The sequence below is a fragment of the Martes martes genome (assembly GCF_963455335.1).
Source record: "Martes martes genome assembly, chromosome: 3".
NCBI lineage: Eukaryota > Metazoa > Chordata > Mammalia > Carnivora > Mustelidae > Martes > Martes martes.
Window position 1 is genome coordinate 52,174,706 of NC_137890.1, and position 16,427 is coordinate 52,191,132.

The 16,427-nt window shown below is 36.0% G+C and overlaps 1 protein-coding gene across 3 annotated transcripts in view; it reads left to right on the top strand.

Moving 5' to 3' along the window:
• Positions 1–16,427, top strand: part of NAA16 (N-alpha-acetyltransferase 16, NatA auxiliary subunit) — a 65,495-nt gene that overhangs the window by 5,590 nt on the left and 43,478 nt on the right. For 2 of the 3 annotated variants that reach the window (XR_013966521.1, XM_080798238.1), the window contains exons 3-8: positions 660–764; positions 2,112–2,269; positions 4,812–4,946; positions 7,256–7,409; positions 12,178–12,297; positions 14,693–14,788. Coding sequence is in view for 2 of the 3 variants with exons in the window: in XM_080798238.1 (XP_080654364.1) it covers positions 660–764; positions 2,112–2,269; positions 4,812–4,946; positions 7,256–7,409; positions 12,178–12,297; positions 14,693–14,788 (768 nt within the window). In the remaining variant the exon portion in view is untranslated. Of the gene's footprint in view, positions 1–659; positions 765–2,111; positions 2,270–4,811; positions 4,947–7,255; positions 7,410–12,177; positions 12,298–13,331; positions 13,362–14,692; positions 14,789–16,427 lie in introns of all 3 variants that reach the window. The other variant, XM_080798237.1, reaches the window with a different exon arrangement.

The window sequence follows — 16,427 nt, forward strand, 5'->3', positions numbered from 1 at the left end:
TCTTGTCTCATTCTTGTGGGTATAGTCAGAGAATTATTTCACTGTAAGCCATCTTTCATTAGCTACCTTAAATATATTTTTGGGTTACCACTCCCTCAGTTCAGTGTTACACTCTTGGAATGCAAACTGATGTTAATCAGCCTAACCAGAGTTAGTTGGAATAAACTTACTGCCAAAAATAAGGTATGTTTTCCAACATTAAATAAACTGAATTTTACATTGTGTGCATCTCTTTGCTAAGGTAGATTGTTTTTGTGGGATATAAATTGGAGGATGATTAGAATTGACCTTGGATGAAAGCTCTGGAGCTACTGCCATAGATTTAACACAGCAGAATTTGGGGGCCCACCATATTACGTTTTTTCAGCTGAATCATCTCAGCCCCTCTGTACAGTCTTATAAAGGGCAGAAGGTATTTGAGGAACTCAGTCCCAGCCTCAGGGATTTCAGAAAAGGACCCAGGCTACGCTTTAATAATACTTAAATGTAGTTTTACTTTCTATGTTTGGACAGAAGTTTTAACTTTGTGATTAAAAAGACAAATAGTGCAAGCATTGGCAGATATCATATTAAAATAGTAGTAAGAGCTTAAAAAAATAGTGGAAAGAGAATAATTTGAAATTTTTGTGTGTAAATAGAGGTTAAAAAATATCTTTCAGAGACTTTGGCTATGAAAGGATTGACATTGAACTGTTTAGGAAAAAAAGAAGAAGCGTATGAATTTGTTCGTAAAGGACTTCGTAATGATGTCAAGAGCCATGTCTGTATCCTTTTGCAATAATTGAAATTTATTATTTCATTTATTTTCCACTTAGTAGGGTTTTCTAATTCAGGAAAAAAACAGACCTTTACTATGGAAAATTTTGTATAGAAGAGAGAATTTAATGAATGCTGTGTACCATTACTCAGCTTCCTTAATTATCAACATTTTGTAGTAGTTTCTTCTGTTCCCTACCCCTTGTTTATTTATTGCAGTAGTTGAAAGAGAATTCTCGTACTTTTTTACTTCAGCTGTGCTTTGTATGAGGGAAAAGTAACTGATCAGTAACTTGATTTTTTTTTCACATATCCATAAACTGAGTGATAACGTTCCTGTCATTCCGAATGAATTACTTGTATAGTGAATTTAAGCTCCTTAAACTTTGTTGTAGACACGAAAATTTCAGGAAAAAAAAAACCCGTTTTAAAGCAGATATGATATTGGTTCTTTAGTGGGGTTTCTGGTGCACAGGGACATAGCTGTTACTCCACTAGATACTTAACCATTTTTTTTTTCATTGGCTGGTATCTCAGTTTGTGAAAAAACAAAAATACTTTTTCAAAGATAGGTCATCGGAATTGATTTCCATTTCCGTTTTGCCTATCTGTATGCTTATTTGCCATCTTTTCACATGTTGCCCTTATCTTAATTTTTTACATTTTATTCATCTAGCTGTTGGCCAGTATTGAACATCAATACTCTAGATAGTGTTTTCACATATTTAGCTTAGGATTCTCTCGAAATACTACATAGTTATTTCTTTATCTCAGCATTTACCCCAGAAAGAGGAGAGAGGGCATGTAAGTATGATAGTTTTTTTGGCTCCAAGATATGCTGAGACCTTAATTTACTATAGATAAAAACTTAATTTTTGTGCTTTTTAGTATCACTAGTGAATTAACTGATGATTACATGTTTTAGAATTGATTGAATATAAACTAGTTCGAAGAGATAATTACAATTTTTGTATAAATAGAAATGAATAAGTGACTGGGGTGCTGGGGTGGGAAAGTGAGAGGGTGAAGGGTAGGGAGTGTGAAGAATTTTTCCAAGAATTTTCTGAGGTTATGTAAACATAACAGAAAATTCCAAATATATGTATGTGGAGGGCGTAGAATGATACACCCACCCTTCCATGTGCCTGTCACTGAACTTCATATAATAGCTGTCAGTCAGGGCTAATCTGGTTTCATCTTTTACCACCCCCTCGCTGTCCCCCTTTCTCTGACCCCAGATTATTCTGAAGTAAGTCCCAGACAACATAACATGTCGTTAAGGTAAGCTTTGTGTTAGCTATGTGGCATAATATATTCTAGTGTCCTTGAATGTCTCTATTTCCTTAACTTAGTAGGTTGGCATGTGTATGGACTCTTGCAGCGTTCTGATAAGAAGTATGATGAAGCTATTAAGTGTTATCGAAATGCCCTCAAATTAGATAAAGATAATCTGCAAATTTTGAGGGATCTCTCCCTGTTGCAGATCCAAATGAGGGACCTTGAAGGCTATCGAGTAAGTACTTAGTCCTAAGTGTTGTTTTTGCAATAGGCATAATTTTAAAATGTGGAAGTTCAGAATGAGGGGAGCATAGGCTGAAATTATGTAGATTTGATTGTTCATTGTAGTCTGGAATAGAAGGGGAAAGTCACCTGAGACCTTCTTCCCCAATAATAGTTTTAAGAAATGCATCCTTGGGGGCGCCTGGGTGGCTCAGTGGGTTAAAGCCTCTGCCTTCGGCTCAGGTCATGATCCCGGGGTCCTGGGATCAAGCACCACATCGGGCTCTCTGCTCGGCAGGGAGCCTGCTTCCCTCCTCTGTCTCTGCCTGCTTCTCTGCCTACTTGTGATCTCTGTCTGTCAAATAAATAAATAAAATCTTAAAAAAAAATTGCATCCTTGATCATTAAAAAACAGGGAAACAGTGTGTTCATTTAATGCTTTTTTAAAAACTAGATTATCTCCTATGTGTTAATATTGTACTAGATTCTTTGTGGGCTTGACGTTTACAGATTTGGTAAATAGAACTTTATTTTTTTATTTTTTAAAGATTTTACTTATTCATTTGACAGACAGAGATCACAAGTAGGCAGAGAGGGAGGCTGAGAGAGAGGAAGAGAAGCAGGCTCCCTGCTGAACAGAGAGCCCAACTCGGGGCTGGATCCCAGGACCCTAAGATCATGACACAAGCCGAAGGCAGAGGCTTTAACCCACTGAGCCACCCAGGTGCCCCATAAATAGGACTTTTATAATTGAAATCTAAATGTAGGGATTAATTAGTTTTCTCTGTTATGGGTTAGTAAATATAAAATACTGTGGGAAGGATTGTTGAAAAGCAGTCTTTCTGTGGTCCAGACCTCTTCGCACTGGCATCTTCAACTCTGCTGGGTTATCTCCATGTGCTTACTCCACTAAGTACCCTAACTTCAGTATGTCCACAGTGGGATTCTCTCCCTTTCTCATGTGAAGGAGCCCACAAACTCTTAACAGTTCTCTTTAAATAAGTTAAGTTCTTTCATCTATTGTTTACTTTTGTCTTCTATTGCCATGTAAATCCTTATGCCCGGTACCTAGATTTTTGCAGAGGTTTCAAGCATGCTGCTGAGCTTAATAATGGTATCATTCTTCCAGATCTTGTGGTTTTTCTTTTAGCCCAAGTGTGGTGGGAGTTAAAATCAGTTATCTGTAGGAATGAGGCAAGGAAATTAAGAATGTTGGCAAGACAGTGCTTGCCTAAAGGGGTAGTGAAATAAACAAAGATATAAGAGCTGGTGGTTAGAGGCCAAGGTTCTAGGGAGCCAGAGGCACTGGTGGTAGCTCAGAACCAGGGTAGGGATGTCACTGAGTAAGAGCGTTGGCCAGAGAATGAGCTGTCTGAATTTATAATTTCTGCATGGGAGTAAGGTCTAGGGTGTGGTTGTGGGAGGGGGTGCCTGACGCAGGGTGATGGAGATCATTAAAGATAAAGAAGTCCTGATTCTAAAACACTAAGTTGTTGGATGGGTGCTCCACAGTGTTGCACTTGTAACAGGATCGTGGTGGGATTTGGCAGAGAAAAAGCAACCGACGCAGACTTCAGTGAAGGAGGGAAGTGACAAAAAAGCAGTGGTGTCAAGGAGAGAGGTGTCAAGGAGGTGTCAAGGCGAGTGGTGTCAAGGAGAGAGACATATTAATGTCATATGTCTGAAGGAACCAGGCATATAAAGGCAGAGGTGTGAGACTGTCTAAGCTGTTTTCTCAAAGATCTCTCTTTCTGCCAAAGATCCGATCATATTACCGCTTATGGCATATAGTGTGGAAGGACTCCCTTGGCCCCTAGTCCCACAGCAGAAGCAAAATGGCACATTTACAGAACTTTGTTGCAGCTAGTGTTCTTCCTGAGGCCCTGCTCCTCCAAGCAGATGCACGTGCCTAAAACTTGGAGGCAAATACGAGCTATCAATAGGTGGGGGCCATGTAGGGAGGGGACATTTTCTGCTGGTGAAGATAATTTGGATTCTTCTGGGGCAGCCACGGTGGAATTTCTGGTGTTTTCTCCCTCGTGTCGTAGATACAAAGCTGTCTTAGAGTGGGAGCGGGATGTTCTGTTTGAGTGTTTGCCCTGGCTGCGTCTGTCCTGTTTCTGAGGCCTGCTGTAACAATGTAGTAAAGATGTTATAATTTCATACAGTGATTTTATAAACAGAAGAATGTATTTGAATAAAATGTATCTTAGTCTCTCTTCTAAGATGTTTAGTTACCAAAAGAAATCCCCATTTATGTAAAGGTTATTTTCTAAGGCAGCACAAAAGCATGGACCACACAAGGTCAGCTCCTCAGTAACAGCTTTACAGGGACCATTACAGAGTATTCTAGAACTTAAGTAATTTAACATAAAAAATATTTCTGTTTTATTCAGGAGCTGTTATTTGTTTGTGGAATTCATTAGAAAGGAATTAAAGGCATTAAATTATTTTCATAAAGCTCTGTGGTGAAATATAAAAATTTTGGAAAGTTAAAGTAAAAAGAGAAAAAGACAATTTTTAATTTAATTTTATTATTTTTTTTATTTTTTTAGGAGACAAGGTATCAGCTTCTTCAGTTGCGCCCAACACAGCGTGCTTCCTGGATTGGATATGCTATTGCATACCATTTGCTAAAAGATTATGATATGGCACTAAAACTTTTGGAAGAATTTAGACAAACTCAGCAAGTAAAAACTTTGTTCTGTTTCTCCTACCACACAAACTAAAGTAGTTGACTTCTATATTGCCCTGATTCCCAGTTGTGCATTAAAGTCTTTGGAATTTGTGGGAGCACCTGGGTGGCTCAGTTGCATAAGCATCTTGACTCTCGATTTCAGCTCAGGTCATGATCTCAGGGTCATGGGATTGACCCATGGGTTCTGTGCTCAGTATGGAATCTGCTTCAGATTCTCTCTCCCCTTCCCTCCTGCTCACTTTATCTCAAATAAATAAAATCTTTAAAAAAATAAAGTCTTTGGGACCTATGGGAAAACTTGAAAATTTTCACAAATTAAGACAGAATTCTTGATACAAAATAAATAATATGAACATTTTTATACGCTTATTGTTTTGATGACATGCAAATGACTAAAGAAAGAAAATACATAAAAACGAAAATAATTTTGTGATCGTGGGAATTATTTCTCGCGTATATTGCTTATGTTTTATATAAACATGTTAATACATTTTAATATATATGCAAAATAGAAAAATACAAAAAGATATACTGTGCATCATGAGATAAACAGATGTTAACATTTTGCCACAATTTTTCCACATTTTGTTATTTTTTAAAGAAATATTACTGAAGTAGCTGTAAAGGTCTCTCACGTCCCTAGAGGTAGCCACTATTCTGAAATAGGTATAAATTGTTCCTACTCATGTTTACATTATGTTTAAGTCCATAAAAGTTACAAACTATTATTTTGTGTATTTAAAAATTGACATGAACAATATGCAGTTTTTTCCTTCAACATGTCTTGCTATATACATGTGTTGATACATGTAGGGATAGTTTATGCATTTTTTTTTAAGATTTGGTTTATTTATTTGACAGAGAATGAGAGTCAGAGAGCATGAGCAAGTGCACAAGAAAGGAGAGTTGCATGCAGAGGCAGAGGGAGAAGCAGGCTCCCCACTGAGGAGAAGGAGAGGGAGAGGGAGAGGGAGAAGCAGTCTCCCCACGGAGCAGAGAGCCTGACATGGGGCTGGATCTCAAGACCCTGGAATCATGACCTGAGCCAAAGGTAGACGTCTGGTTTAACCTACTGAGCCACCCAGGCGTCCCTATCCTTTTCTTCTTTTTTTTAAAGATTTTATTTATTTATTTGAGAGAGACAGAAAGAGCATGAGCAGTGTGAGGGGTAAAGGGGGGTAGAGAGAGAAGGAGAAGCAGACTCCCCACTGAGCAGGGAACCAGGGAACCAGGACCCCTGGTTCATGACCTGAGCTGAAGGCAGCCCCTTAACCAACTGAGCCACCCAGGTATCCCAGTTTATCCATTTTTAACTTTTGCCTGGTATTTCATTATATAAATAAGCTGTAGTTTGTTAATTCCACTTTTTCCTTGTGCCAATACCACACTGTCTTGATTGCTGTTACTTTATAGTAAGTTTGAAATTTGAAATGCATGTCCTCCTACTTTGTTCTTTTTCAAGACTCTTTGGCTATGCAGGGTTTCTTTTATTTCCATTTGAATTTTAGATTTAGCTTGTCAATTTCTGCAAAAAAAGCATGCTGAGAGTTTGATAGTGATTGCATTGAATTTGTAGATCAGTTTGGAGAAAATCACTGTCAAAACAATACTGTTCTGATCCATGAACATGATTTGAAATGTCTCTCCATTTCCATAGGTCTTTAATCTCTCAGCATGCTTTCAGTCTTCAATGTATAGGTCTTACTTCCTAGATTTACTCCTAAATATTTTTTTCTTTTAGGTGTTGTTGTGAATGGAATTATTTTAGTTTTATTTTTGGGTTGTTGGTTGCTAGTATATGGAAGTATAATTGGTTTTTGTATTTTGATCATGTATTCTGTCACCTTGCTAAACTTTTTTATTTTCGTAGTTTTTTACATACTTTTCTGTGGGTATAGGATTTGCTGACCTGAATCTTTACTTTGCCATAGGCAGAAATGCCACCTTTTTGTTTATTTTATTTTTTTAAAGATTTTATTTATTTATAGGACAGACAGAGATCATAAGTAGGCAGAGAGGCAGGCAGAGAGAGGGGGGGAGTCAGGCTCCCTGCTGAGCAGAGAGCCCGATGCGGAGCTCGATCCCAGGACCCTGGGATCATGACCTGAGCCAAAGGCAGAGGCTTTAACCCTCTGAGCCACCCAGGCGCCCCCTTTTTGTTTATTTTAAAGAATGTGTTATTCAGTCTTCTATTTGTAATTGCTTCTTTTAGCCTGTGTGAATGACTTTTCTGAGATAGCAATTAAAGATCTATAATTGTTTTGTGTAATTATATAAATAAAATAATTCAATTTTTTTCAGGTTCCTCCCAACAAAATAGACTACGAATATAGTGAACTAATATTATACCAGAATCAAGTGATGAGAGAGGCAGATCTATTTCAGGAATCTTTGGAACATATAGAAACATATGAGAAACAAATATGTGATAAACTTTCGGTGGAAGAAATTAAAGGTAGGTTGACCTGCTTTTTCTTTTTTAGTGGCCTCAATTAAAGAACAAAAATTATACACTTTATTCTCTCCTAACATTTAAATAAGACTTGCTATATAATAAACATTTTTATTGTTAAGTCATTATTTATTAAGTTGATCCTCATAACAATACTATGTATGATTGTTACATCCATTTTAGAGTTGAGGGGCTAAGGAACAAAGAGGTTAAGTGACTTGCCCAAAGTCATATAGCCAAGTAAGCTCGGTAGTACTAGATTTGAGTCTAGGGGTTTTGACTCCAGATTCCATTTTCTTAGGCAGTATGTTATACTGCCTTCATATCCTCTCCCTTCCCCAAATATGGGTCCATGAAACAAATAAATAAATTACAATGAGAATAGTAAATGATAACACCGAGGTCACCATAAAAGCAAGATTCCTTTATTTTCAATATGGGCTAAGTACGAAGGCAGGATCCTGATAAATAGCTTGTTAAAAATGGGTCAAACACATTTTTTTAAAACAAAGTTTTGCTCATCAGTTACCATTCTCTGAGCAATACTATAATAAAATGTCCAACTAAAGTAATAATGAGTTTAAAACTAAAGCTTCATATAGTTGCAGGACTTCTGAAGCTTAATAAAAATAATAGCTAATGTTTATTTACTTTTCCTGTGTCTCAGAGTATGGTAATTGTTTAAACTGTTCTATTTCATTTGATTTTTTAGCACTTCTAACATAGGTAGATTATCCCCATTTTATAGTTTAAACTGTTCTATTTCATTTAATTTTTTAGCACTTTTAACATGGGTAGATTATCCCCATTTTATAGTTGAGGAAACTAAAATTTAGAGAGGTTAAGAACTTGCCCAAAGTCACCCTACCCTGCCTTTCAGGTGGTAGAGTTAATTTCTAAACACATCTTCCTGGCTTCAGAGCCCTTACTTTTTTTTTTTTTTTTTAACTTTATATTTTATTTTATCTTTTAAAGATTTTATTTATTTATTTGTCAGAGAGAGAGTGAGAGAGAGAGAGAGTGAGAGAGAGAGCGAGCGAGCATCGCACAAGCAGGGGAAGCAGCAGGCAGAGGGAGAAGCAGGCCCCCCACGGAGCTGGGAACCTGATGGGGGACTTGATCCCAGGACCCTAGGATCATGACCTGAGCCGAAGGCAGATGCTTAACCGACTGAGCCACCCAGGTGTCCCTATTATTTATTTATTTTTTAAAGGAAACTCTGCACCCAACATGGGGTTTGAACTCATGACCCCAAGATCAAGAGTCACATGCTCTACCGACTGAGCCAGTCAGTCCCCATACTTTTTTTTTTTTTTTTTTTTTAAAGATTTATTTATTTATTTATTTGACACGGAGAGGGGGAGAGAGAGAGAGAGAGAGAGAGATCACAAGTAGGCAGAGAAGCAGGCAGAGAGAGGGGGAAGCAGGCTCCCTGCTGAGCAGAGAGCCCGATGCGGGGCTCGATCCCAGGACCCTGGGATCATGACCTGAGCCGAAGGCAGAGGCTTTAACCCACTGAGCCACCCAGGCGCCCCCCCCATACTTTTTTTAATCTAAAAATCGTCTTCATTTTTATAGAGCAATTTTAGGTTCACAACAAAACTGAGTGGAGGTATAGAGATTTCACATACACCCTCTGTTGCCACACATGTAAGGGTTGGGCCATCCCCTTCCCCCGCCATATCAACATCCCCTACCAGAATAGTACATTTGTTGCAGTTAGTGAACCCCCACATTGACAGGTGATTACCACCCAGAGTCTACAGTTTACATTAAGGTTCGCTTTTATCTAGGTTTTGAGAAATATCTCCACCATTGTAGAGTTGTATAGAGTAGTCTCACTGCCTCTGTGCTGTCTATTTCTTTCTCCTTGCCCCCAACTCCTGGCTACCACTGATCCTTTTACTATCTCCATAGATGTGCCTTTTCCAGAATGTCATATAGTTGGAATCATGTAGTATGTAGGTTTTCTAGATTAGCTTCTTTCACTTAGTAATTCAAGATTTCTTCATGTCTTTTTATGAGTCCTTACTTTCTCTTTCCCTTTCATGAGTCCTTTCTAACTGCTATACTCTGCTCTTCCAATTAATGTATAATAACTTACTGATTTAATTTTTGTGAATAATATTAATATTGACAACACTTTTAATTTTTATTTTATGTGTTTATTTTTATTTATTTTTCCCCAGTTTTTATTTAAATTCCAGTTAGTTAACATACAGTGTAATATTAGTTTCATGTGTAGAATTTAGTGATTCAGCACTCAGTGCTCATCACAAGTGCCCTCCTTAATACCCATCACCCATTTAACCCATCCCCACTCACCTCCTCTCCAGCAACCCTCAGTTTGTTCTCTATTGTTAAGAGTCGGCTTTGTGTTTGCTTGTCTTTTTTCTCCCCTATGTCATCTGTATTTTTTTTCAAGTTCCACATATGTGTGAAATCATACAGTATTTCTTTCTCTGACTGACTAATTTCGCTTAACATAATCATCTCTAGCTCCATCCGTCTCATTGCAAATGGCAAGGTTTCATTCTTTTTCATGGCTGAGTAATATCATTGTGTATATAATATACCACGTCTTCTTTATCCATTCTTCAGGCAATGGATGTTTGGACTCTTTCCATAATTTGGCTATTGAACAACACTATTTTTCAAACTGTTGGTAAAACGGGGATAAATAATTTGATGTTCTGGTTTCTATTTTCTATCACTTATAATTGATAAGAGCAAAGAAAAATGACAATTATTTTCACATTCTGATGTATTACTGCAGTTTCTTGATTAAATATTAGCTTAGGTTGCTTTTTGTCTCTGGTGACATCAATCCAGAATGCAGTGCTTAAGAAGTAGATATGATGTATGAGATCAATTCTAGTTAAAAAGTCTGCAAATTGTCATGTAACCACATTCATCCATATGTTGCTAGTGAGGGTAATTTGGGAGTCTTCATTTTGAATATAAAGCCAGTTCTTTATACTGTTTATGGAGACAAGTTACAGTATTTTTATTTTTTCAGTGAACTGTGCAGGCCCAGAGACCTTTGGTATTTACAGATTTATGTTTTTTGTAGTCCTTAGCTTATTAAGATCTTTTTATAAACTTAAAAAATGTTGTTAGAGATTTTCACTAACTTATGCATATGTAATTGTGCTTACTTGTTCTGTATTCCTCTAGTAATAACTTTTGCCTGTGGTAGAAGCAGATAATAGAATTGAAAAATATGTTTTTGTCTATTTACCTAGGGTAAGCAGGGTAAAAATGGGACTAGCCAGCAATTAGTTTTGGAGGAGTGGGGCATGTTTATAGTTTTATATAGCAAACATTTATGTATATTTGTTTTTACCAAGCACTGTGCTAATCCCTTTAAATTAATTCATTTATCACAAAAACAAACTGAGGTAGTTGATATTTTATAGGTAAGTGGACATAGGAATTTTGTGCGATAAAGTGGTAAAACTGGAAATTGCATTTGATTAGTCTTCCTCTAGAGCTTGAGTAATATATATGTGTAAATAGTGAAATAATAGTGTATAATAACTACTTCAATATATTGTCTCCTTCAAGATGATGAAACCTGAAATAAAACATCTGAAGACATATTCAAAGGGTTATTTCTTTGAGATAGATTGGGGAAGGGGAAGTCTTATTGATAGAAGTTGAGATATATCCTTTTTTGAGAATCTCCCTTTTATCTTGGGTTAGATGTGCTTTCCTATATATCTGATTAGTTTAGATACTCATTTCCCATACCTCCTTTTTTTTTTTTTTAAGATTTTATTTATTTATTTGTCAGAGAGAGAGAGAGAGAGAGAAAGAGACAGAGAGCACAGGCAGGCAGAGTGGCAGCAGAGGCAGAGGGAGAAGCAGGCTCCCTGCCGAGCAAGAAGCCTGATGTGGGATTCAATCCCAGGACGCTGGGATCGTGACCTGAGCCGAAGGCAGCCACTTAACCAACTGAGCCACCCAGGTGTCCCCCCTTTTTTTTTTTTAACGATTTATTTGTTTATTTGAGAGAGAGAGTGAGAGAACGCGCGTGTGCATGCCTGAGCAGGGTGAGGGACAGAGGGACAGGGAGAGAGAGAGAATCTTCAGCAAATTCCCTGTGGGGAGTCAGGTTAGCCACTCAACCGAGCCCCTCAAATGCCCCTCCCATGCCTACTTTCAATTAGTGTGGTTTAGTAAAAGGAATTTGAACCTTAGGGGCAACCCACATGTGAACCTGGTTTGTGTGGTTTCTTGCTGTGAAGTGGTACTTAGTGTTTTTGTTTTACTGAGTTAAACTTCTCCAATTTTAGTGACGTCGAAAGGAAGCTAAGAGAACTGAATGGAGAATTGTTTAATAAATGATTTGATCAGGTAGAGTACATTCAAATCTAGCAGTAGGAATGTAGGGATGTTTCATTAGGGTTATTTACCAGTCTGTAGAGGGAGTCTTTAATTATCTTAAAGGGTATATAAAAATGTGCATAATACAAATATTTTTACTAAGAATTTAAATACCCTGTGTGTATATTTGGGATGTAGAGGGGAGCCAGAAATGAATGTTAGTGTAATAGAATGTTATATAGAATGAAGGTTCATTTCTGAAGTCAAGCTGTGAATTAATCTATGTTGAGTTGGATAAACTGCAGCATGCCCCAAAGGGAAGCACGTACGGTTCTGTTTTTCATAAACATCTATTATGCTAATAATGCTTAGTGAAGTCTATGAGATCAGAAGGGTATTTAATGTTTAAGTAAAATGAATGTGAATTTAAACTTAATTTTAGGGGAAATGCTGTTGAAATTGGGAAGATTAAAAGAAGCCAGTGAAGTATTCAAAAACTTGATTGATCGGAATGCAGAAAATTGGTGTTATTATGAAGGCTTGGAAAAAGCTCTGCAACTTAGTATGTAATGATTTTTCTCCTCTACGTAATCTTAACTAGTGTTTGAAGTAAATGTGCAGTTATAATAATATTTGAAGACAAATATTTTTAGCCTTAGCATTTATTTTTCCATTTAGGAAAATTATAGGTTAAACATGGCAGTGAAGAGGAATTTAGATATTTATTTATATGTAAGTGAGAAATGCTCACAGATAATTTTAAGTTCCTTAACCCATTAAAATGTTACCAATTTAGACTAACCAGAGAGCTGGGGAAGAAAACAAGCATTCCCTTTCTGGGAAGTTTAATATTTTTTAAAGAATTAGAGGTTTGTTACCCTCAGCCTCTAAGCATGAGAATTAGGCCAAAGAAATTTTGCTGAGGGTATGTACTGTACAGCATCAACATGAAAATTATTTTCTTAATTTCAATCTAGCTTAATTTGTATAGAGCAAAATTTTACATATTTTCTTTTCAAATTAGGTGACCTATCCTTTTTCGAAATCTATAGTATTTTTCCAAATCTTCCTTAATATTCTCATAATTAAATGTTAAGAGCAGTTAATACCCCTAGTAGATTTACTTATGGATAAATACATGGCTGAAATAATTATGAAAATATGACTCAAGGGGGTTGAAACAGCAGAACTTTTAAATTAAATATGGTAAAAATAGGTAGCTATTCATAATCATTTATAGAAAATTTGTTTTACCTTAATCACTGTTAGAAATTAATCCAGGTTTTCTGTGTGTGTTTAAAATTTAATATCACAAATAATTAATTTTCTTCCTTAAATTGTTTTTACAAAAATGATGAAAATTAAAATATTAATTAGATCATTAATTTGTGTCTTTAAAAATCAGGACAAAGGTTATAATATGTTTGAAGGTTGGAAAGGTGAAATAACTGTGATTTTTTTCTTTATCAGTTACATGTAGTTAATAATAGAGATATTTAAATGTTTAGTATAATGAATATATGTTCCATGTCAAGATCCATGCTTACTCTAAAATGTATTGATTACAAAACTAATTACATTACTTTATCTTTTTAGGTTCCTCCTTAGGACCTTTTCTACCCCATGGTAAGTTCTGGAGCTCCAACTTGTGACTTCAAGTAGGGCATTGAAATGGTTTGGTTTTGTCTTAATTTTACTACAGTTATAAGACTTGTTATATCTGGGATAGTGGAGAAAATTTTTTTAATACTCTTTAGATTAGGCATAAATATGAGACCTGCTTTTTAAAAATATGCAGCAAATAGACTTCATGTAAATTTTAGTGTAAGGGTTCTTGATATTTCTTGAAGTCTCCAAGTTGTTAACAAAATATGAAAATTATCTTTCCTATATCCCAGGTTTTGAATCCCAGCACATTGGAGCTCCAAAACATACTATTGGGGGAAGGAAAGAGTCTAAACAAAATCAAACATTACTTTTTTACGTATCGTATTTATAATCTTGATAGTGAACACTACATTTAGTACAGAGATACCTTGATCGCTAGCACCAGGGGTTCTTCTTAAAATACTATTTCTGTTTTCTGAATGAAAATCAATTAAAAACCTTACAGTTTAAAATCAGGTTTGTTTGCTTTTTCTTTAAATTCTCCTGTAAATTGTCATTTTGCTTATATGAAATAAAATCTGTCTTTGAAAATTATGCAGGATATTATTTTCGAATAACAAAGTAGACCCAGATCCAACTTTGCAAATTGTTGCTGCAGAGTAACATGTAGTTTATATTGAGTACTATAAAATTGGGTTTGTCGTGGGAGGGAAGACAACTTTCTGTTAGAAGTATTTTTTATATCATTGTATTTACAGGGAGAAATAATTGCCACTTTAAACAGTCTATACTAATGGGGTTCTTTTTAATGGATTTTCATTGAAGATTTTAAATGTCAAAGCTACCTTAAAAATTTAGTTCATCTTTTAAACTATAAAACATTTACATTCATGATGCTGAAACGGTTGCTTTTTAAAACCTAATAAATCAGTAGTGCTCGCTTCGGCAGCACATATGTTAAAGCCTAACCAGTAAGCAGTTATAGCCTTTTTTGGGGTGTGTGTAGGCCTCACTGAGTTAGAGAATTTGTGTGAGAAAAGTTAGAAAGGAGCACTTTGTTTTTCACGGGTTGTGCGCTAAGGAATATAAGAGAAGCGCTGTGTATCTTGAGTCTGTATGTCTTGTATGCGTCTGATTTGAGTTGGATGTAGAATCTATTGTGATGAAGTTTTGGATTTCTCTGGAGATTGGGTTTAAAATGGTGTTTTGCTGATCCTATTATTTCACCACCAGAGTTTTTTAATATTGACAATGCAATCTTCTTTATTACAGTTTTTAAAGTTTATTAGCATTTTCTCATAGATAAAAGTTCTGATGCTTTGAATCTCACACATATTTACTGATAATAGGCACTTTAGAAGAGAGGCTTCAAATTTATGAAGAAATTAGTAAGCAGCACCCCAGAGCAATTTCACCTAGAAGATTACCTTTGAATCTTGCCCCAGGTAATATTAGGATATCTTTTGTAACACTAATAATTATTTGTTATTCAACATCATTCACATTAAAAAAAAACTTGTTTCTGGTACAGAGTTTACTTTACATCTACACATGTCTTGGGGGTGGGAGTGATCAGTTATAAACTTATTCATGTGGTAATAAGTGTGTGTAGCGTATAGCTATATGTTGCTTTCAAGTATCAGAAGTTATCTATATAAGATTGTTTTTCTTATGTGACTTTAAATATTCAACACCAGATTTAGAAGATAAATTAAGTTCTCTAGAATTGATAACAAATTGTATGTGGGGATATTGTGATTTAAGTGGTAAAAGTTTTGAAGTTTTAGGTTTTCTTTTTGAGCATACATTCAGAGAAAGTGTGGTGAGCCCTTTGTGCCACCACAGTGTTGAAGAACATCGCCATTAGCTGTGAAGGCCCTCTCTCCTCAAAGTTGTCCACTTTCCTGAAATTTGCCTGTGTCACGCTGTTGTTTTTAGAGAGCTCCATGTATTTTGTATCTCTAGAAAACAGAACACGTCCCCCCCTGATTTACTTGTGTAAATCAGAGCACTGTGGTATGTATTGTGACTTGCATTTATCGAACAGCAGTATATTCACGACCTTGATCCAAGTTGTGCATGCAGTTGAACTCCTCCGCTTTGGGGCTGTAGAGGAGGTAAAAGTATATTAGTTCTTCGGATAATTATTATCTTTGTTGATGATTTTATAGAAAATTGTGCCTTTTTCTTAAAGTTGTCTCTATTTTTAGTTGAAAATGCTGTAGATCACTATTTATTGGGACGGGACTTCTCACGTGTCTTTTGACATAAGTCAGACCCTGGAAAGCTAAACAACTTTAAAAAATCTATTCTAGCATGGGGTGAGGAGGTGGTTTATTTTCTAATGAGTTTTCATTTATAGTGGAAATATTTGTTTAAATAATTGGGTTATAATTTTCTTTATCAAAAGATACATGGAAATTAAAAAGTTTTTTAGTTGACTGACTTTAAAAATATATCAAGTACCTGTTAGAAGCATATTGTATTAGATAGTACGAGTTCGTTGTAAACAGTGTATTTTCCACTAGTACATCTCAGATGATAAATAGTATTCTTCTGATGCTCCCGTTTTTGTTGTGGCTTTATGAAATATTGAAAGCAGATTTCCCTGAGATTTTTCAGGGAACATTAAGCTCAAGTGGGTAGTATCAGGCTCAGTGGGGAGGGTGACTTATTTGCTGAGATATTCTTTAGGCAGGTGAGTTGGGGAAGCTTTGGGTTGAACCCAGCAATCAGGTTTCTGTGGGACTTCTTAGAACTTTCATACATGCATTGTGAATTTCTGAGATGCGAAGAGGAGCATTCCCATAGTATTTTGTTGAAGATGTTTGTGTTTTGTTGAAGATGCTTGGCCCCATGTTTCTGTATGTCTTTTTTTAAGTAACAGCATTTAAAATATAATTCACATGCCATAAAGTTCACTTTTTAAAGTATGCAGCTCAGTGTTTTAGTGTATTCATGGAATTGTGCAACCATTATCACTATCTGGTTTCAGAAAATTTTCACCATTCCCAAAAGAAATCTCGTACTCACTAGTGGTTACTCCCTGACCTCCTAGTACCAGGCAACCACTAATCTACTTTC